Genomic DNA, 23,518 nt, shown 5'->3' on the forward strand with positions numbered 1-23,518 from the left:
TCCACGGCAACAGATGGCAAAAGCTGGATGTAGTTCCTCCCAATGCCCCATTGTCATCACCAGTTAAAAGAGATTCTATCCATGCACAGTGAAGCAGGAAGGAACTCAGAGTGGACAATGTGAGCTCCCCAATTCCCCTGCCACATCCTGGCTCTCAGGCCAGTCATTTCATCCCTCGAGGCTCAGGTGCCTCTCTGTGAAATGAGCTGAGGATAGCTTCCCTCCACCCCCGCCAGGGCTGCTGGCATGGGCATAATTCAGTAGTAAGTGCAAAAGCAAGAGGAAATGGTCAGATTCAGGTTGGCTTCTGAGAAAGTGATGTTGGGTAGTAGGAGAGGTCAGTTAAAAGAGACCAGGGATAAATACCCTTTGAATATCCATCCCTTCTCAGCACAAGTCATTTGAAAACCATACTTAAGACTTCAAATACCTTTAATAGAGATCTTAATAACAACTCAATTATTAAGAGCTTTCCCTGGTACATTTTACACACCACACATTGCTTAGCTAGTCTTTATTAACTAAACAGTCACCCTTTGGCAACTAAAGAAAGTAAAGTTTGGAGAATGGAAATGAATTTTCCCAAGGCACAGAGGCACCAGGCAGAGAAGCCATGGTAGAACCTGGGACCACTGGCCTCCAGAGCCTGGCTTTATGTTCTCTGCAAGCCATCTAATGAGAAATACCACTCAAAGCTCAGAAAAGGCTCAGGGCCAGGCGTGGTGGCTCACACCATCTCAGCACTTTGGGAGTCCAAGGCAGGTGGATCACCTGAGGTCAGGTGTTCGAGACCAGCCTAGCCAACATGGTGAAACCCCATCTCTCCTGAAAATACAAAAGTTAGCTCCGCTTGGTAGCGCACACCTGTAATCTCAGCTACTTGGTAGGCTGATGCAGGAGAACTGCTTGAACCTGGGAGGCAGAGATTGCAGTAAGCGGAGATCACACCACTGCGCTCCAGCCTGGGAGACAGAGTAAAACTGTGTTTAAAAAAAAAAAAAAAAAAAGGAAGGAAGGAAGGAAGGGAAGGGAAGAAGGGAAGGGAAACGAAGGGAAGAAAAAGGCACAGGCAGTCTTAACTATGCAAGTCCCCTCTGTTTGTGTAAGTTCTTTCCCTGAGGAAAGTAATATAAACTATAACAATTCTTGTCATGTGTTCAGCCCTGTTCAGTTTACATAGCTTTTTTCCACCAATAATATAATGGAAAAATCAAAATAACACAGAGGATGAAGCCAGCCAGAATTACTATCCCTATTTTACACATGAGGACATAGAGGCCCAAAGTAACTGAGCCAGCAAGGGAGGGAGTCATTACTCAAAGCCAGGTCAGCCTGGCTGCAGGCTCAGGTCTCTGAACCATTCCATGCAGCTGACACTGTCCTAACATCAGGACTCCATAAGCAGTGTGGACAGCTGAGCTGGGGTCTGATGTCCCACACAATGACTTCCCTCCTGTCCACCATCTTTCTTTGCAGCTCTGGATGGCCCATCTGGCCTGGTGACAGCCAATATCACTGACTCGGAAGCCTTGGCCAGGTGGCAGCCGGCCATTGCCACTGTGGACAGTTATGTCATCTCCTACACAGGGGAGAAAGGTAAGGTTTTGTCCAAGTCTCTCCTCACTCTAAGGAGGAGTGTCTTTCCTGCTGTAAACTCTTCCCGTTCACTCTTCTCCCTGCCACATTTGGTACAGGATGATAAAAATGCATGGGTAGGTTGAAAAGTCCAGTAATGTTCTTGTGGCTCCCAACTGAAACCTCAAGGGAGTCTGGTAGGCCATTTAAAATAAAAATAAAAATACATCTCCAGCCTCTACATGTTTTCCTGGCCTATTCCTCCTCTCCTGTTAGTCTCTCTGCCCACCAGTGTGAGACACCCCATTTAGGAAGCAGCTGTCATCTTTTACAAAGAAGAAAACCAGAATCTAAAATCTTAACCAGACCACTTCAGGCCATACTAAGGAGTCTCAACTTTTCAGAGATCACAAAAGAAGCTAGTTTTAGCAGATTCGATTTAACAGTCCGAAATTTTAGGCCAGGTACAGTGGCTTACATCTGTAATTCAGCACTTTGGGAGACCGAGGCAGGTGGACCACTTGAGGCCAGGAGTTTGAGACCAGCCTGGCCACCATGGTGAAACCCCGTCTCTTCTAAAAATAAAAAAATTAGCTGGGTGTGGTGGTGCATGCCTGTAGTCGCCGCTACTCGGAAAGCTGAGGCAAGAGAGCTGCTTGAACCTGGGAGGTGGAGGCTGCAGTGAGCTGAGATCGCACCACTGCACTCCAGCCTGGGCGACAGAGGGAGGCTCTGTCTCAAAAAAAAAAAAAAAAAAAATCAGAAATGTTTTCTTGTTTGGCAACCACCAGTGCTAATTTACCCAGTTGGCAGATGAAACAGTTGTTTTGAGCACCAGCAAACTACAGCCGCCAGAAAGTAAAATCAAATATAAGCAAGAGACAGGAGAAACAGAGAGTCCTTTTCAATGAACCCCTCTATCATTTTGCAATGATCTACTCTAGAAAGAATTGTGTAATTTTAATTTCCAGGTATAGGTAAGTTTCATATTTTATGGTTTGGTATTGTTTTGCTCTCAGTGACAATATGAGCCGCCACCAGCATCTGTGCCTGGAGCTCTGAAAATTTTAATTCAGTTCTGGTAACCAACTAAGAGAGGTCTTTTTGAGGACAGAGCACGGGTCGGGGTGGGTAACTGACAGGGAGGAGGGATGCTGGGTTTATTCTTTTTATTCTTTAATTCTTAAATAGTCCCTGTGAGCAAACTCTTCCGAGTCAGGAAAGATGATGTTGCACCTAAAATGAATCAGGTATAGTTCATGGGAACCATGGAGATTGCGGATTCAGGGCAAACAAGGGGCTTGGTTCAGAAGAGGGGGGGGTGCTCGCAAATGATGAAGTAAGGTGACCAACTTGTCCCCACTTGCCTGGTACTGTCTCAGTTTTAGCACCGGAAGTTCCACACCTAGGAAACCCCTTAGTCCCTGGCAAACCAGGATGGTTGGTCACCTGCGAATAGGAAATAAACACATGCCCCTGGGCACAGTGATCGGTATTGCTTTCCACCATTGGACATGACCCAGCAGGCCTGAGACATAGTGGTCAGGCTCTGTTGCAGCTACCGCTGTCCAATTTTTTTTTTTTTTTTTTTTTTCCGAGATGGAGTCGCGCTCTGTCACCCAGGCTGTAGCTCAGTGGCGTGATCTCGGCTCACTGCAACCTCCACCTCCTGGGTTCATGCCATTCTCCTGCCTCAGCCTCCCGAGTAGCTGGGACTACAGGCGCCTGCCAACACGCCCAGCTAATTTTTTGTATTTTTAGTAGAGACGGGGTTTCACCATGTTAGCCAGGATGGTCTCGATCTCCTGACCTCATGATCTGCCTGCCTCGGCCTCCCAAAGTGCTAGGATTACAGGCGTGAACCATCGTGCCCGGCCTGCTGTCCAATTTTTGTGGCCCCTCAATCTAATGACTTGATAACATTTAGTAAATTATAAAAGGGCATGTGAAAAAGTGACAAAGAGAGGAGAGCATGTACCAGGACAAATTAAGCTTGGGCAGCACAAGGCTTGGGGATGTCCCCTCCGACCGTCCTCTACCTTGGTCTCAGTGGCAAAGTGATTCCAGCCAGTACCATGTGGGAAAAAAATCTCCTGACCCCCAGTTTCCCTTCCTTCTGATTTGGGGCCTGGAAAAATTAAGTCTCCATATGATAAATCCTTTACACATGAGGTGAGTGCTCAAGAGAGAGAAAGAGAGCGTGAGTCATTTCAGAAATCAGACCCGCTTTTCCGCAGGGTCACTGAAAGTTTTGATGTTCGAAGGAGGTGTGTATGTGGCTTGCCAAGCCCACTCATGGCTCAGACAGTGAGAGGTGACTGCCTCGGTATGTGTATTTCATGTTTAGTGCCAGAAATTACACGCACGGTGTCCGGGAACACAGTGGAGTATGCTCTGACCGACCTCGAGCCTGCCACGGAATACACACTGAGAATCTTTGCAGAGAAAGGGCCCCAGAAGAGCTCAACCGTCACTGCCAAGTTCACAACAGGTACAAAGACACTGAGAGCTGGAAGCTCTCCCTTCTGAGATGCCCACCCACAGCCTGCATCTTAAACGGGAACTGCTAGCCAGTTCTTCTTTCTTAAGTCAGGGCCTTGCAATGTGATTACATCAGCATCACTTAAATTCACCAGTGCCCACTCAGTCAAGGCCTGAAGAAACACACCATTTCCTTTTGAACTGAAATGACCCTGGTCTCCCCATGGGCAAGGAAAAGATTTTAAGAGGAGGGCTTTGTAAGTGGAAAAACAGTTCCCACTGGCCCTAAACCTAGTATTTAATGATCCATGTTCCAGGCAGGAAAATATTTTTGAAGAGGCAGATTTTTTAGGCAGTTTTTCCTATATGTTTGTTAGGTTTCTATACATTGAGAGCTTTTTACAAACTATAGCAAACAGGGAAACAGAGGAACCATCCTGTCTGTCGGGGTATTGATATTAGCATTCATCTGTCCTCTTATTTAGAAACAAGGGGCTTGATAATGATGTTCACAGCTGTATATTTCTCTCTAAATCCAACCAAGGCCAGTTAGAAACATCCAGCCCTTAGGACGAGATAAACCATAGAGAATTTGTCTTTGGAGGTCATCTGGCTCAACCACCTTATTCATACAAAGAGGAGGTTCTTGTCAAAGGTCACATAGTTCAGTGGTAGGGAAAGGACTTGAACCCGGTCTTCTTGATACCTAGCCCGAATTTCTGCCCTACATTTGCTGACCTTATCTGATATTAATTGTCCTATCTTCTCCAGACCTCGATTCTCCAAGAGACTTGACTGCTACTGAGGTTCAGTCAGAAACTGCCCTCCTTACCTGGCGACCACCCCGGGCATCAGTCACCGGTTACCTGCTGGTCTATGAATCGGTGGATGGCACAGTCAAGGTATTTTAAGTATACAACAACTCCTCAATGCTAGTTGAAGCATTTGCATGATCTTTAAAGTACAGAAGAATTACCTGATACTGTTTTTCTACCCCAGTGCATCTGGGGAGCTGAAAAAAAAAAACAACAACAAAAATCAGTAGAGACTGGATGGCATGCCAGACCTTCTGAATCATACTCTCCAGCCTCTTTCATTTTAACCAGACTCCAGTTCTGATAGCCAGCCAAGATCAAGAACCACTGCTTATAAGACTCAAGGACATTTTAGGAGCTGGAATCTTGATCCCTTAATATTTTGTTGAACAAAGGCCAAAAGGTTCTTCTGCATGTTTGCCATATGTATTATCTCGCAGATGGTATCTTTATATTATGTATTGTAATATGTTTCACCATGTTCTTATTATATCAACTATTAATACTGTTTTTATCCAGTGTTTATATTATTTATATTCTCTACCCAAGAATTTTCTTTCTTTTACCTTTTAATTTGAAATAACTTTAGATCTTCAGACAAGCGAAGGAGATTTCCTAAACTTTGCCTTCCAAACTTGTTATTGAATTTTTTATTTTGGTTGTCTTACTTTATATTTCCAATACCTTTTGCTTATTCTCCACACATTGATGTTTTTCTGGCATTTTGTTTGTGCTTCATATATCATCATCTCTTTATCTCTAAGAATATTTTGCTGGTATTTTATTTTATATCCTGCACAGTGTTTGTTCCAAGTTCCTTTGCTTTGCTGCTGTTGTTAGGTTTGGTTTGGTTTGGGTCTCTGTCTTTCACGTTGGAGACATCCACCCAACGTCTGTTGATCATGGTCTGTCTTTTTGTATTTGAACTAGGAATGAAAGAGCTAACTGGGAGTTCCACCTGGACAGGCAGGGCTTGTAAACTTTGTGGCTCCCTGCAGAATGATTGGGCAAGTACCCAACAATTTTCTTGGGGGAACCCCCAAATAACAGTGTCATAAAGCCTGGGCTTTCACTGTGTACAAACTTTCATCTTACTATGTTTCCAGTGTAGCACCTCAGCCTCCTTGAAGGCTGAGCCTGGTGGATTTGAATCCGGAGCTTCCTCTCTGTCTCATCCTCTCCAGAGAGTAAACCTCAGCCTACCATCTGAATGGGAAAGGGCAGTCATTTAGACTGTTGGAGGGAATGGGGAGATCTCAGAGTCTGTTTGTTACAAAAAAGCAAACAAACCAACTTTTGTTCAACCACACTCCGCATTGGCCTTTAAAGACATCTCTGCTTTTGTACACATTCCTTTCCTAAACTTGCTGGACTCTGTGACTTGCACCAAGCAGCCTCTGACTAGCTCTGCCCATACTCCTTAGTTAACCTCAGCCTTCTTCATTCATTCCCCTCCACGGTCTCTCTACCACTCATTTTCTATCTACCAAGATTCTGTTGACATGGCACACCTGGTGCTGTCTCCTTTCCCATTCCCCTCATCTTCGTGGATTTATACCTCACATTATCTTGCTCTCTTTTTAGTGGGTTTCAGAAGCAAGTAGAGATGAGTGGCTATATCTAATCTGTCATATTTAACAAGAACTGGACACATTGCTAATTACTATCGTGCCCCTTTCTGGAGTTGATATAACAATGAACTATCTCACTGTGTGAGCTAAAGCAAGTCCTTTATCTTCTCTGGGTGTCGGTGTTCCCATCTGTAAAATGAATGTCTTGAACTTACCCATCTTTAAGGTCTTCTCCTGGTCAGGCATTCTAGGATTCTGTGTTTACCTGAATCATGAACCTCGTTTTGATCTAGAGTACCCTAATTGCCTAGAAAATGGCTTTGCACAGAAGCCTAGAGAGCTGACAGGTAATTGCATTCCTAAGTAATGCAATGAGTCCAGCTTTATCCCTGACAGTTGATCTTTCCCCCAGGGAGTAGAACTGGGGGGCCGCACAAAGGGCTCTGGGTATTAAACAAGCATTCATCCCAGTTTACTTTTCTGCAGGTCCATTCACCAGTTTTATATGTCTTAGAAAAAAAAAAAAATCAACCTGGTATAGGAGAAAAGAGTCCTGGACAGGGTGTTAGGAAACCGGGATGGAAGAGCATCCTCTGCCTCCAACAATTTATGGAATGAGAGCAAGTATTTTAGCTTCTCTGAAACTCAATTCTCCCATTGAAAAAAAACAGGATAAGGTACCTTACCAGTTCCCAGGATACAGGATAACCTTCCGGGGCATCTGCACTGATTCATAACTGCCCAAACTCAGCTGACTGTTTGCAGATTGTAGAGAACAGCGTTGTGTTTGGTTTACTAGGAGTGTAGGTTGAATTCCAATCCCAGACACTAAGGTCATTTGCTGAAAAGAATTGGAAGCTAGCAAGAGGATGTGGAAAGAGGACCTCCTGTAAACTGAAACCAATCACCTCCTCTGTACGGCAGCCCAGAGACCAGCCACAGACTATAAGTGTAATTAGAGTTGGTCAACATCTGTCTCTCATGGATATCTCTGTTCTAGAAGAGAGACACGTGGGGTCAGCTTAAGTTTTCATCATACCACGCCTATGGGGCTATTCTAATCATCTCCTAACACAAGAGATCCCCAAACTGACTGCACATTCGAATCACTTGGGAAGTTTCTTAAATATAGCCAGGCCCAACTTCTGGCTCTGACGATTCAGTCAGTCTGAGATGAGGCCCAGGCATCATATGGTTTTAAAGCTTCTCAGAGTGATAAAGAGTTATATTTAGGGACCACTGACCTAACTGACCTCAAAGTCCCTTACCCTGTGTGATTCATCTTGCCACCAGATTAAGCTTCTTAAAGCACAGCTTGGTTTATGTCATTGGCATGTCCAAACATCTTTCAAGACTCCCCATTCCTTATAATGATAAACTTCAAGTTCCAAAGCTTAGCATTTATACCTTACAGGGATCCTCACTCCCTTTAATGATAAACTTGAAGTTTCAAAGCTTGTCATTTAAAGGCCCTTCATAATCTAGTAACATTTTCCACTGTTCTAACACCTGAAGTAAGTATGGTTGAGGTCACTTATTGCCTCCTTATATTATTTCATTTTATGTTTTAAATCTGCTTTATTCAAAGTTTACTGATTTATATATTAATCTCATCTGGAAAAAAAAAAAGACACCTTCACAGAAACATAGAATAATATTTGACGAAATATCTGGGCCCCATGGCTAGCCAATTTAACATATAAAACTACCCATTACAATCCCATTCTCCCAATGTAGTTTGGCAGGGCCTTGGGCAGGTGGTAGCCTCAGCCCTGGAGTCTACAGCAGTGCTCTCATGCTTACCAGATGCAGTCCCTCCCTCCTCATATTATTTTAACTTGCTCTGCACCTTCTGGCCCAAGGACCTTTGCTTGTGCTGCACTCTCCCCATCTCTGATATCTCAGCAGTGCACATGGAGCCTGGCACAGAGTGGGTACTCAATGAATTCTTGTCGAGTAAATAAGTGAATGGATGGGTAAATGAACTTATAAACACAACGACTTGTTATCTATACCCTGAGAATTTCTGTGACCAAAAGCCGTTATATTCTTTCTTCTGCTCTTAGGAAGTCATTGTGGGTCCAGACACCACCTCCTACAGCCTGGTAGACCTAAGCCCATCCTCCCACTACACCGCCAAGATCCAGGCACTCAATGGGCCCCTAAGGAGCAATATGATCCAGACCATCTTCACCACAAGTAAGGAGGCCCTGGGTGCAACCCAGCCTTGAGATCTAACTTTGACTGAATCAAGCCTCGACCTCCCCTTTGACTTCTACCTTAAAATTTTCAAACAAACTTCTGAAAAGAATTGATTCACTGTTACTACTTGGAAGCCTGATGAAAGCAAGTATGGGAGGGTAATGAGCATCCCAGTGAAAGGAAAGGAGGGACCCCATCTGGATTCAATCCCCATTTCTATCACTTGCTAGGTGTGCCTTAAGAATGCTACTTCCATTCTATAATCTTTACCTTCTTCGTCTATACAGGGCGATTAATAATAATCCTTCTGTCACCAGGACCTTGCAAGGGTTCGTGAGGTGTTGCATTTGAACTCCCAGCCCAGCGTGTGGCCCATATAATTGTGTGGTCCTTTTATTGTCAGAGTCCAACATGAGCTCAAAGTCTCTCTCTTTCTCCTTCATTGTGCCAGTGTTTACAAAGCCCATGCACATTCGAAATCACAAATGGTCTTCCCACCAAGCTGGTATAGTGGGCCCTACGCTCAAAGTCCTAGTAGGGAAGCAGAGGCTTTCAGAGACAAAATGACCTGTTCAAGACTATCTTGTGAGTTACAGTCAGAGTTTGGCTCAGATTTTCCATGCCCAGGGAGCCTCCCCCTGCACCTGCCACAAAGTATCTTCTGCAGATAGCAAACCTGCAAGTTGTTCCTTTCATAAGTCAGAGTAGCATCCATTCCCAAGGATCAGAGGAGCTGGTCTTTGGAGAGCCCTGCCTTTTACAATTCGTGGAACAGTCATTCTGCACACATCTGCCAAAGAAGGTGCTTCCTTTTTGCCAGATCTTATGCCAGATGCTATGATTGTATCCTAAAGATGCTCTTATACTAGGGCTGTGAAATAAATAAGAAAACAGCTCATGATACAACTTCAGATGAATGTCCTCGGATCAGAAAAAAGAACTGCTATGATCATCACATCTAAGACTTCTCTACTAGGCATAGTTCCAAAATTGTCCATTTCTACGAGTTTTTAATTGTTTGCATCACATAATTGCACTTGGAAATTCCCCAGGCATTCTAGTCCGTAGAGTTAAGCTGAGAATTAAGCTCCAGCTCAGTCGTCCTGCTCTGACAGCATCACCATTTCTCCTTATTCCACAGTTGGACTCCTGTACCCCTTCCCCAAGGACTGCTCCCAAGCAATGCTGAATGGAGACACGACCTCTGGCCTCTACACCATTTATCTGAATGGTGATAAGGCCCAGGCACTGGAAGTCTTCTGTGACATGACCTCTGATGGGGGTGGATGGATTGTGAGTACCACCAGGGACTGCAGAGCCCTCAGGCCTAGGGGCGGAGGGAGAGGGCAAAGCAGGGGAGGAGAAGAGAGTGATCTCCTCCTGGTGCACTCTGATACCCACATGCTTGAGGCCTTGCAAGATAGTGCCTGTCACACAGAGGCACTCAGGAATTCTCTCTTAAACAAAAGAATGGGAAACACGCTGGGTACTTTTTGAAACGGGGAGATAAGTTTCTTGTAGTTTATCTCATCCCATCCTCATCAAATAACTCTGTGATATATAAATGACAGTTGATCATTGAACCCATTGCTTACATTAATTAGCACTGACTAAGCATTTATTATCTACCAGGCACTGTGCTAAGAGTTCTAGATGAATTATTCCAATCCCATTACCATAGGAGCTGGGTAGTATATTTTTGAATTCATAAACTTTATTTTTTTAGAACAGTTTTAGGTTCATGGCACAATTAAGTGAACAGAAAGTTTTCACATACACCCCACACCTACCCACACAACCTCCTCATTATTAATATCCTGCATCAGAGTGGTACATTTTTTACAATCAATGAACCTACTTTGATACATCATTATCACCCAAAACTGGGTGGTATTTTTAATCCCTGTTTTTCAGGTGAGAACACCAAGGGTTAGAGAGGGGGAGGTGACCACCCAAAGTCACATGGCAAATTAGGGATGGACTGAGCAGAGCCTGATGCTCTCTCCACAGTGCCACATTCCTTCCTCTCAGAATGATGCCCTCTTTCCTGCAATAGCTTAAGTACACCCAGATTCATCGATATGTTTATAGGTGTTCCTGAGACGCAAAAACGGACATGAGAACTTCTACCAAAACTGGAAGGCCTATGCTGCTGGATTTGGGGACCGCAGAGAAGAATTCTGGCTTGGTAATGCAGCTCTGCATGTTTGTATCTAAAATGCCCATTTCTGCCCTCCTTGTCATTTTTCCTAACCCCCAGGGACCTATGGGAGAGAAAGAGATGAGGAAGAAGCACTAGTTCTGGTGGCAGACACAGAATATCAAATTCTTAATGAAAATGACAATTATTTAAATGCTCTGAATCATTAAAACATAAACCAAAAATTATTTGAGACAGATCTCAATCAGTTTAGAAGTTTACTTAGCCAACGTTAAAGGCATGCCCAGAAAAGAAGAACACAAAGCCACAGGAACAACCTGTGGTCCATCCCTTGTTTTTTGTTTTTTGTTTTTTGTTTTCAGAGATAGTATTGAGAACTTTAGTATTTAAAGGGGAAAAGCCACAGAAACAACCTGTGATCCATGCCTTTTTTTTTCCTTCGAAAGATGATGATGAGAGCTTTAGTATTTAAAGGGGAAAAGTGGGTTGGAGGGGAAAGAGGGAGGGTATGGTCACATTACTGAAACCACATGTTGCAAGATAAAAAAAAAAAAAGCAGAATGATTTAAAAAAGCAGAATGACAAAAAAGAGAATGGTCAATTATGTATTCATCTCACACTCAGTAAATCGGCACTTTACATAAGATAAAGTGAAGACCTGGGGAGATATCTGGCCTTTTATCTGTAGCATCTGCTTAGGGACAAAAGGAGAGGCAGTTTCTTGCATGACTCGGCTTTCGGTTTATTTTTTTCCTTTTGCCAGAGTTAAATTGGGGTCCCAAGATTTTATTTTCCTTTCACATAAAAATAAAAATCTGATTAAGGAAGAGCCAAAACTTACGTGTTAGCCTTAAGTCATTCTCTGGACCAGTCCTAGAACCCTCCTCACTGATATCATTGACCGGTTCCCTCCTGTGCCCCAGGTTGTGCTCCAGGTGCTAAGATGGATTTCTTAGAGCCATAACCTTTAACCCCCATAGCACCCCTACAAAGTACTCAATTGCCACCTGGTGGGCAAGGTGTCAGGTGTCAGAAGTGGTTGACTAGCAGGTTGGAAAGATGAATTTACCAACAGACAGTATAGGCTTGAAAAAGGAAAGTTTATTAGAAAGAAAGAATGCTGCAAAAGGACTTGGATTTTTCCTTAGGGGTATTTTTGGACCTTAAGGCAGGAGCTTAAGTGTAATTTGGACCTTATTAGCCATGTAGAACATGATAAATGATTACATTTGTGGACATTTTGGTGACTTAATGTCAGCAAGGGTTGCAAAATGAGTTTCGATATGCATGTATTCCAGAGATGTATAGAAATTCTAGTTACCTAAACATTTTAAGGAAATAAACCTGGAACCAGATGCTTCCTTGAGTTACAGGGAAGCCTAATTACCTCTAAATTCCTCAGTTAAGGAATTTTTGTCTCCGAGGCCTACTTGATGGTCACCAGGTGATTTTTGCTCTCCTCACCACCTCCCATGGATGATATCACAGCCTCAAAAAGGCTGAGTGGTTTGCCCATAGGAGTCTAACCAATGAACAGTTGAGCTGAAATTTGGCATCTCCCAAGTCAACACTATAATCCTATCACCCATCCATTCATCCATGCAACCCACGCTTTCCAACCACCTAACTGCAGAGAACATTGTTCTGTGCACCACTGCCTAGGTCAGAAAATGTTTATCATACTATAATAAACATTTATCCATATTATTCATTGCCCTTCATTTGTAAGACACTGTATTTTTATTTAATTTGTTTGTTTGTTTTTTTAGACAGAGTCTCACTCTGTTGCTGAGGCTGGAGTGCAGTGGTGTAATCTCAGCTCACTGCAACCTCCGCCTCCCGGGTTCAAGCAATTTGCCTGCCTCAGCCTCCCAAGTAGCTGAGATTACAGGCACCCTCCACCATGCCCTCCTAATTTTTGTATTTTCGGTAGAGACGGGGTTTCACCATGTTGGACAGGCTGGTCTCGAACTCCTGGCCTCAGATGATCCACCCACCTCAGCTGCCCAAAGTGTGGGGATTACAGGTGTGAGCCACTGCGCCTGGCCTGTAAGGCACTTTAGAGTTTAAAAAGTACTTTCACCACCTTATCTCCTTGGATCATCACTGGAAGGTTGGAAGTGGGGCAAAAATGTCAACCCGATTTTACCTGAGACTTAGAAACATCACATATTTGGCCTAGTATTACTCTAGCAAGAATAAGGCCGAGCTTCCAGCCCAGGCCTGTATGATATGCAGCCCCCCCCCCTTTTTTTTTTCTGAGATGAAGTCTTGCTCTGTCACCCAGGCTGGAGTGCAGTGGCACAATCTCGGCTCACTGCAACCTCTGCCTCTCAGGTTCAAATGATTCTCCTGCCTCTGCGCCCCAAGTAGCTAGGACTACAGGCACCCACCACCACACCCAGCAAATTTTTGTATTTTTAGTAAAGACAGGGTTTTGCCATGTTGGCCAGGCTGATAATGAACTCTTGATCTCAAGTGATTCCCACCACCCCCACCCCACCCCCTCCCACCCCCTCCCACCCCCTCCCACCCCCTCCCACCCCCTCCCACCCCACCTCTGCCTCACGGAGTGCTGAGATTACAGGCATAAGCCACCAGGCCTGGCTGGCCCTCTTTTAAGTGTACCCAGCTGCTGCTTTTACAGAGTGAAATAGAAATGAGGGCCTCAGTCACCTGTGCTTCATAGCAACTCTTGCCTGTCATCCGCAGGGCTGGACAACCTGAGCAACATCACAGCCCAAGGGCAGTACGAGCTCCGGGTGGACCTGCGGGACCATGGGGAGACAGCCTTTGCTGTCTATGACAAGTTCAGCGTGGGAGATGCCAAGACTCGCTACAAGCTGAAGGTGGAGGGGTACAGCGGGACAGCAGGTACAGTAGTGGCTGCACTTAGAGCCTACAAAGTCATGGAGACCTTTTTGGCATTTACAGCTTATTTCTCTAACTTTCATTCCTTCCTCATTAATCCAGCCATTTATTAAATCAACAAATATTTGAGTACCTACTGAGTGCCAATCCAGAAACACTGCAATTCAAAAGTATTGGGTAGATATTTGGATCCTGAAACATTGAGTAGGTTGGGGATCAGGGAAATCAGGATTGATTTCTAATGACCATCTTTCAAAAAAAGTGTGTCTTCCTTACCCAGTTTTAGATATCAGTTGTAAACTGATAAAAAAAAAAAAAAAAAATCCCCCAAAGGCCTTAATATTCATCCCATCCAGCACTTCTCAATTTACTCTGGGCATATGGACCCACTGGCGATCTTCTGAACGTCCAGATGCTGACACAGGTTGTCTGGGATAGGGCTGAGATTCTGCATCTTCTTCAAGTTCCCTGATGATGCCAATATAGCTGGTGTTGCTGGTCTGTGAACCACACTTTGAGTAGCAAACCACCCACTCCATCACCTAACTGCTTGAATCTCTTCCAAGACATTCCTGCCATGTGATCATCTAGTCTCAACCTGCATCCTCATGAATAGAAGGTCACTGCCTCTCAAGTGGCCCCTTCGTTCCTTGTCTGGCTCATAACCTTCATTCCGATTTTGAAGATTTCTTGGACTTGAAGTGGTTTTGTGTGGTTTCCTGGCTCCACATAAGAGGAGAAATAAATAAGGAAACAACATGTATTAAGGCCTACTAGGTACCATTCTCTTTTGTAGATATTCCACCTGCATTCATCTCATTTATTCCTCATAAAACCATTTTATGAAGATGTTATTTTTACACAGAAGAGGAAAGAAGTTCAGAAGAGCTCAGTGATTTGGCCAAGGTAAAACAGCTTGTAGAATGTGGTTGCAAGCCCAGCTGCAGAAAACTGCATCCGACGGTGTTCTTGGTGACAAAGAAGGGTCAGGACTGAGAGTGTGGACCACCCCCATGCAACCCATGCCCACTTTTGGTGGCTTTCTGTTATGTTTGTGAGAGCAGAAGAGACAGATGCTTGGCACTTTCCAACCTCCCTGAGCCCTGAAAGAAAACAACCATAAGGTGAAAAGGTTGCCAGATAAAAGGTTGCCAAAAGCCAGGCTGAGCCTAAGGAGGCACAAAGCTCTTTTGAGATGGCAATTTAGTGGTAATAAAGAGAGACACCCAGGGGCAAACACTGCTTTAGTTCTTGAATCCCTCAAAGAATGTTGGCATTTTATTACCTGGAAATAAATACCTCTTTGGTTGAGATGGCTTCAGGCAAGAAGAATAATGTTATAGGGCAAGCAAATTCATTAAGCAGCAGGAATGTGACCTCTGTTCCTCTTTGTAGTTCCATTGAGGAATGAGCCATAATATTTCCCTTTACTGAGATAATGTTTGTAAGGCTGCATTTTCTTGCATGATTTGGCTGCACCCACGCCCTCTGCAGGAGAGCATCCTGTTTCATTAATATCTACGTGCTGTCCTCATGCTCTGGGTAGTAGCATCATCATTTAAAAAGATGTCTGGGTCCCTTCGACAACTTGCTCCAAATTTTCACAGTAGAATGCCTCGGAGTCTTGAAATGTTTGTGCACAACAAAACATTTGGATTGCTGGATTGGGAGTGAGGAGACCCACAAAGCAATGGCACTGAAATGCTTCAGAAATTCAATAAATTAAATTACAAATTAGATTTCCAAATAGTACTACATGTAAATGGGCTTCTTGTCTAAGAATCACGGAACATTGGTCTGATAAACACTTTAAAAAGTAACTATGTGATACAGAGGCTATTTAGGGACATCTAATGTCTGCAGAGCTTAATTGTGACTAATAAATATTTGTCTGTGGGAGAAAAGCATACCATTATTAAATACATCCTTCTCACCTTACTCTCTGAGATCTTTTATGTAAAGGGAATGCAGAAAAGTCATAAAAATAACAACAATCAAAGTAAGTATTTGTATGCCATGCCACCTGTTTAGCATACGCCTTTGTATCCATTGTCACAATGGCACTGCTCAGTATATAGAATCAAAGTGCTAGGTTTCATTGTATAGATGAGAAAACTGAGGTTCAACAAGAGGCTTGATTTGTGCAAGGTCGCAGCCAAAAAGTGAAAAGATGGGACTCTCCAAAGCCAGCTACAGCTCTCTTCCCACCGCATGACGCTGCTTCTGTCGGAAATAAATACGGGGGATGACACTCGTGTCCCATTCAGTTCCACATTCAATGCTGACTCTGCATTCAATGTTCAAGGCCAGTCCCACCCCCAGAATCTTTGAATTGTCACCTCTGGTTCAGCCCTTTACAGTCCAGCAGGGAAATTTCAGCTGGGATTTCTCAGGTACGTATTTTCTGTCTCTCCCAGGTGACTCCATGGCCTACCACAACGGCAGGCCCTTCTCCACCTTCGACAAGGACACGGATTCAGCCATCACCAACTGTGCTCTGTCCTACAAGGGAGCTTTCTGGTACAGGAACTGTCACCGTGTCAACCTGATGGGGAGATATGGGGACAATAACCACAGTCAGGTGAGTGGACCGTGAGGGCCCAGAGCAGGCCAGGCTTGGGAAGCAGGAGGCGGCTGATGGAAGCACAATTTAACCCCCTATCGTAGCAGAGACTAGGAGGCAGGAACCCTACTTACATGACAACATGTTTTTCCCAAGACAATGAGCACTCTCAAGGACACTGCAGGCCAGGTAAAATAGAAACAGCACAGGCTAACCCTCGATGATCCCAACGACAAACACTGGTCAAATGGATTCCAAAAACAGAATGCTTTGCTCAGACAAAATCTCTGTCTGAACCCCAAAAGTAAAGCAGATAAAAGTGGAGGCTGTTTAGATGAAGCAGGGTTGATGACACAGAACCCCTGGCCTGGGGCACCTTTGGAATCCCAAGAGTACCTTGAAATGAAGTCCACAGACTTTAAATCTCCACCTTTTGTGAAGAAACCAAGGCCCAGAAAAAGCTGATTTTTCTGAGGTCACAGGGTGAAGTTGAGAGCAGAGCCAGCTCTCCCCACTTCCAGCCCCTTGCATTTTCCCTGCACCACACACACCTCTAGCACTTGTTCTGCAATCACAGAAACAGATTTTTTTCGATCCCCTTTAGAAACAGGCGAACGGATCAAATTCAGCAATCTCCCCTACTCTGAGCCCTGCCTACACTGGCACATTCCTGAAAAGTATAAAGCTGCTTGGGACTAACCACTTAATCATAACCAAACTCCTGCCCAGGTCCCTCTACAGAACTTAGTCACCATCCCAGGGAGGAGGGATGGGTCTTCCCTCAAGGCCACACCACACTGATCCCTGGATTGCAAGGATTCTTATGAGGTCTGCTCACTGGAATCCTGGGGACTTTGTAAAAATGCAAAGGGCCAAATTCCACTTTATGATAATGTCAGGGATTCTGATTCAATGATCTCAGGCAAGACACAGCATCTCATTTTTTTTTTTGCATATTTGCATTTTTGTTGTTGCGCTTTTGCAGCGGGGATGGGGGGTTGATATACTCCACAAGTGATTCCTGACATACAGCAGATGTTGGGACATGTTGCTTTTCAATATTAGTAACTTTGATACATGTGTTTATGCTCTAGTTAACTGCTAACAAATGACACCTGCGACCTTAAGTGTAGCCCTTACCTTACATAATTTCTGGCACTTTTCAAAGCACTCTTACCTTCTGTACCTCAAGTGCTTATCACTTTTACCCTGCGTGGGAATTAAGATGTGGTTTTTCATGCCTGTGTTACAGAGGAGGTAAGAGTCACAGGACATTTCTTGACAGCAATCCTATGTTGTTTCCATCTTAATATGTTACTTCACCAGTATTTCCATTCTGAGCACTATTTTATCATCTTTATTGCCTTGTCTCAAAATACTTGTATAATACCAAGTTCTTCTGGGAAAAAAACAAAAACAAAAACAAAAAAAGCAAGCTACATGTCAGAAAGCAAGCCTCTCTTTCCATCCTTCCACTCAATTATGGAAGAAAGAGATGACACGGAAAGGAGCCACAGGAGCAGAGCCCCAGCTCCGGCTCTGCTCCCGCTGCTGTGTGGCCTCTGTGACGTCACTCTCCCTCTCTGGCTTTAGTGCCTGCCACAGTACAAGAAGGTGTGGCTTCCATCCCTGAACTATCAGAGGAAAGAACCAGGGCAAAGGCAGGCAGTGTGTGCACCAAGCTGTTGGACTACCATACTCACTGTAACTGAGTGATTACAAGCGGATTTGCCCATGAAATGAATGAGTCATTCTTTTTTTATTATTATTTATTTATTTATTTATTTATTTATTTATTTATTTATTTTTGACATGGAGTCTCGCTCTGTTGCCCAGGCTGGAGTGCAGTGGCGCGATCTCGGCTCACTGCAAGCTCTGCCTCCCAGGTTCACACCATTCTCCTACGTCAGCCTCCCAAGTAGCTGGGACTACAGGCGCCCGCCACCACACCAGGCTAATTTTTTGTATTTTTAGTAGAGATGGGGTTTCACTGTGTTAGCCAGGATTGTCTCTATCTCCTGACCTCATGATCCGACCACCTTGGCCTCCCAAAGTGCTGGGATTACAGGCGTGAGCCACTGAATGAGCCATTCTTAAACCTCACATCCCTGTAAGACTCAGAAACTGCCCATGTCAGTGAATGCCAAACAATTAGAAGCAAATAAAGTGTCTCTGTTTTTCTCCCATCTCACTAGCCATTAACTTCCCCACAGTGGGGCAAGGGGCCATGTGGGGTTTCATGGGTGGACTCTACCATCTGCAGACTTCGCTAAAGAGTCAAACTTGGAACCTGGATGCCAAGACGCAAATACAGTTTTTTCTTGTAGAAAGCCTTGGCCAAAATTTCAAGGATATTTCCCCCTACTTAAGACTAGGGAAGTAATACATACCAAGCACCTATGATGTGCCCAGCTCTGTGATAGCTCCTTTACAAACTCATTTAATCTTTGTCTCATCTTTCAAGGCTAGCATTGTCAGATCTTAGGAAAAAAAAAAAATAGTAAAACCGAGGCTCAGAAAATATTGAGAACTTGTTTAATACTATTTATCTCTCAAGTAAGAGCACTAACATTTAACCCTGTATGTCAAGTTGTAAAACTGTGTTTTGTTGATGTTCTTTCTGCTATTCCATACCAAACCCCTATTAAAATATTCCATAGGAATCTTGTGAATTACAGACACACACATACACCCTGTATATAGCTATTCAGTTCTAGAACTTCTGATCATGACCTGAATTCCTTCAGAACCTATTCTGAAGGATGGCAGGTTTCATCAGCTACCATTTTGCTTCAAGAGGGAAAACCAAAGCTCCATGCAAACTCAGGCAACTCGACTCAGGTGAAAATTTGGGTCAGATTCAGCCAGTTCCTTTGAAAGTTTTCACAACCCAGACCAACAGAGAGATAGGCAAGAGGCAGCTGTGATATACCAAATGGTCAAATTGAAGCAGAACTCATTTAGTTTGACTAAATAGCAATCATCAGTGAATACCTTGCCTAACAGTAACCAACCTGGAGGCCTTCTTATTTGTTTGTTTGTTTGTTTGTTTGTTTGTTTGTTTGTTTGTTTTTTACAGGGCGTTAACTGGTTCCACTGGAAGGGCCATGAACACTCAATCCAGTTTGCTGAGATGAAACTGAGACCAAGCAACTTCAGAAATCTTGAAGGCAGGCGCAAACGGGCATAAATTCCAGGGACCACTGGGTGAGAGAGGAGTAAGGCCCAGAGCGAGGAAAGGATTTTACCAAAGCATCAATACAACCAGCCCAACCATCAGTCCACACCTGGGCATTTGGTGAGAGTCAAAGCTGACCATGGATCCCTGGGGCCAACGACGACAGCACAGGCCTCACCTCCTCTGTGATTTCTTTCTTTGCACCAAAGACATCAGTCTCCAACATATTTCTGTTTTGTTGTTTGATTCAGCAAAAATCTTCCAGTGACAACATCGTAATAGTTTTTTACTTCTCTTGGGTGGCTCTGGGAATGGGAGAGGGGTAGGATGTACAGGGGTAGTTTGTTTTAGAACCAGCCATATTTTACATGAAGCTATATAATTAATTGTCATTATTTTTGTTAGCAAAGATTAAATGTGTCATTGGAAGCTGTCCCTTTTTTTACATTTCATACAACAGAAACCAGAAAAGCAATACTGTTTTCATTTTAAGGGTATGATTAATATTATTAATATAATAATGATGATGGTGATGAAAACTAAGGGTTTTTCAAGAGATCTTTCTTTCCAAAACATTTCTGGACAGTACCTGATTGTATTTTTTTTTTTTTAATAAAAGCACAAGTACTTTTGAGTTTGTTATTTTGTTTTTAATTTGTTGAGTCTGAATTTCATCAAAGCCAATCATTTGAACAAAGCGGGGAATGTTAGGATAGGAAAGGTAAGTAGAGGTGGTGGTCAAGCAGGAGGGGTGGAAAGGAGACTCAAGACTGGAAGGAAGGAAAGCACTTTTATAAGCAAAGTTGAACACGCTTGTGAAAAGCTTACAGGCCAGGCATGGTGGCTCATGCCTGTAATCCCAACACTTTGGGAGGCCGAAGTGGGAGGATAGCTTGACCCCAGGAGTTTGAGACCAGCCTGAGCAACATAGTCAGACCTTGTCTCTACAAAATAATAATAATAATAATAATTAAATTAGCCAAGTGTGGTAGTGCACACCTGTAGTCCCAGCTACTCAGGAGGCTGAGGTAGGAAAATCGCTGGAGCCCAGAGTTCGAGGTTACAGTGAGCTATGATCACACCACTGCACTCTAGCCTGGGCAACAGAGGGAAACCTTGTCTCTAAAAAAAAAAAAAAAGAAAAAAAAAAAAAAGCTTACAGCTTGAGATTCAGCATCTTACTCAGTATTTCTAACACTAATAGATTATGTTAAAAGATGCTTTTATACTCATTTTCTAATGAAACCTCCTAGAAATTCTATGATATAGTTGAGGTAAGGATTGTTACCACACATGGACTAAGACCCCCAGAGGCAGACTACCTGAGTTCAATTCTTGGCTCCACCATTCCCAAGTTCCCTAACCTCTCTATGCCTCAGTTTCTCTTCTGTAAAGTGGGGATACTCATACTTCTTATTTCAGAACATGTTTGTGAAGAATCAATTATGTTATCCATTTGAGGCCCTTAGAATGGTGCCTGGAGTATATTAAGTGCTAGTACGTGTTAGCTATCACCATTATCACTTTACATGAGATGAACTGGGGTTCATAGAAACTCAATGACTTGATAGTGGTTACTACTCAATAAATAATAGAATTTGGATTTAAACCCAGGTCTTCTGGCTCCAATGTTCCTGCTCTCTCCCAGTCCCTTATATCTCTTCTTCTTTGGGGAAATGTGTGCTGTGGCAGGAGAGTGAAGGTTGCAGAATGGGATATGGGGGGAAGTTCAACTGGGTGCTTCCTCAGGCTTCTACAATCCTGAACTCTTAGAACTAGGAAGAATGTCTGTTAGGAATATTGCCTTCTTCCCTACATTGCAGTCCCCAAAAAGGGAGCAAGTCCATATTCCCCCAACCTCAGACTGAACACATCTAGTAATGGGGAACCCATTGTCCGGATGGCAGGTGTGTTAGTCCTCAGCAAATATAGCGAGTCAGAACTTCTCAACGCATAGCATTTCTCTTTTGAAACAAGGGTATATGGGGGGAAGAGTAATTCCCAGTTTACTCTCTTAGGGATTTTCAGAAAATTGACTTATTTAATAAAATATGTCAAGTTTGGGCTGATAGGCCTCATTCAAATGGAATGTGATGGCTCTGGAACAAGGATCAGAGGAATTTATGGCTTCAGCCATACCCTTTGTTGCTGAGTTTATCTTGCTTTAATAAATGCTGTCATGTTATATACACAATGTGCTGTTCCAGATCATAAGAACTGTTGAATGCAGTTCAGCCATAGCAACGCTCTCCTGGCTGTATAAATCCAAACAAACGGGCTCCCTGTAGCAACCAGGCCTCTAGTTGGAAGCTTACCTCTCCACTGGCTGCTGACTTGTAAGTCTCTAAACCCAAGCCCTATCCCTTCTACAGAACTGTGGATGTACCTAAGCTTGAAGGTATTCCCCACAAGCCACACGAGAATCACATTCGGCTTGGTGAAGAAGCCACATCAAACAGGAGTCAGTAATAACCCAAATGGGGACAGGGCAGGCAACAGGGTCTGAGGCCATGGCATTCAAAGACCACAGTCTCTAGTGTAAGCTAATCATTTCTCAAACGTGTCCTTCAACCTCTAGCTCTGTGGCTTGGTTCAGGAAACCTCCTCCATCTTGAAAGTTCTCTTAAAATTCCACTTCACCCTCAAGGCTGGACCCTACCCCTGCCCCCATGAAACAGTCAAAATACCTCTATTAGGAAGTAATTTCCGAGATGTTCGACCTTCCCTTTGTTCCTTCTCTCATCTGCTCCCCTTCTCCCTGCTCTGTGCACTTCAAGACCACCCTATTTCGATTGCATCAATGATTCCCAGCTTCCAGCTGGATGTCAAAATGGGAAGAGCCAGCAGGACATTGAAGGGAGGAGGCCAGGAGTGGGGGTGGGTCAGGGTACTTGTTGCCCAGCTCCGTCTATACAGCATCACAGTGGGCTGTCAGCATCTATGTAAGAGAGCCATAGCCACTGTCAACTGGCTGTCTCCATGCAACTCTCTCTTTAGGTTTAGAAAACTGCTCTCTCACTTGCTCCCTCTAGCCTAGGAGTGGTCACAGCACCCCAGCTGCTGCTAGACTTGCAGACGTGTGCTAGCCTCTGTGGCTCTACTCCACCCTGCCCACACCTTTTGGAAAGCCCATCTCCTTTAACTCTCTTCAGGGACCCCAGCAGGCTCGCCCACACCTGGGAGCACTGAGTGCCACTGTTAGAGCTGCCTGCTGGCCTTATCCATCATGATTTCTACTTCCTGCCTCTCTTCCTATAGTAATTATTGGTCATTTAATGACTTCCCAGCATCCGAACACCTTTCCAGTTTTAGGAAATTTGAGAACCTTACCTCCCAGCAAGGAAGCCATAGAGGAAAATACTCTTTTCCTCCTCCCCTTGATAGCCAGGGCATGGGCATGTAACTTGGGCTTTGCCAATTGGATGCCCACAGAGGGACTTCTAACCTTTGGCAAGGAATGCAAAACAAACAGTGTAGGAGACTGGCTGCCCCACAGAATCTAGCAATGGGGCCATCTATCCGTGGGATCTGTGGCCCAGCACCATGGAGGGTAGAGCCATGTCTCTCTCTAATGGTGACAGCTATTTCCAGCAGTGACAAAGGCAGACTGGTTGATGGTTCCTGCTACCTGGCTTCCTTTGGTTCCTGATAATTTTCTGTGCCTGCTTCTTCAAACTTTCTGTCAGTTTTATGAGCGTCCTGATATCCTTCCAGAAAATTCCTTTTCTGCTTAGGTAGTCCTAGATTATTTCAGGTGCTTGAAGCCAGATACCTTGGCTGACACTTTCCTCCCTAGACCATGAGCCCATGACATTTACTGACCCTCTTGTAGTCCCAGCACTGTGTTTGACACTTTAAATATCCAAAGTCTTCTAAGCATCACAGTCACTTGTGAGACAAATCAAACTATTCCATGTCACGTAGAAAACTAGGGCTCAGAGGGGTCAGGTGGCTTCTCGCAGCCACACCACTGGGGTCAGACCAAGATTCACAGCCAGGCTGCCTGATTCCAAAATCCAGGTTCTTTTCAGTGAAGATGTCGTATTCATTTCAAACAAGCCACACTATATGGAAAACAGTACTTTATTCATTTCACAAATG

At 44.1% G+C, this 23,518-nt stretch overlaps 1 protein-coding gene across 3 annotated transcripts in view; it reads left to right on the forward strand.

Moving 5' to 3' along the window:
- TNC (tenascin C) overlaps nucleotides 1-21,026 on the forward strand; it is a 98,749-nt gene extending 77,723 nt beyond the window's left edge. The window contains exons 20-28 of one of the 3 annotated variants that reach the window (XM_023223745.3): nucleotides 1,477-1,596; nucleotides 3,923-4,066; nucleotides 4,828-4,958; nucleotides 8,509-8,641; nucleotides 9,786-9,937; nucleotides 10,736-10,832; nucleotides 13,518-13,679; nucleotides 16,094-16,257; nucleotides 19,319-21,026. In XM_023223745.3, coding sequence (XP_023079513.2) covers nucleotides 1,477-1,596; nucleotides 3,923-4,066; nucleotides 4,828-4,958; nucleotides 8,509-8,641; nucleotides 9,786-9,937; nucleotides 10,736-10,832; nucleotides 13,518-13,679; nucleotides 16,094-16,257; nucleotides 19,319-19,429 — 1,214 coding nt within the window. In that variant the 3' untranslated portion in view covers nucleotides 19,430-21,026. The remainder of the gene's footprint in view (nucleotides 1-1,476; nucleotides 1,597-3,922; nucleotides 4,067-4,827; nucleotides 4,959-8,508; nucleotides 8,642-9,785; nucleotides 9,938-10,735; nucleotides 10,833-13,517; nucleotides 13,680-16,093; nucleotides 16,258-19,318) is intronic. The other 2 variants (XM_023223746.2, XM_023223747.2) reach the window with 2 other exon arrangements.
- The last annotated feature ends 2,492 nt before the right edge of the window (nucleotides 21,027-23,518 follow it).

This window comes from Piliocolobus tephrosceles, chromosome 14 (assembly GCF_002776525.5).
Source record: "Piliocolobus tephrosceles isolate RC106 chromosome 14, ASM277652v3, whole genome shotgun sequence".
Taxonomy (NCBI): domain Eukaryota; kingdom Metazoa; phylum Chordata; class Mammalia; order Primates; family Cercopithecidae; genus Piliocolobus; species Piliocolobus tephrosceles.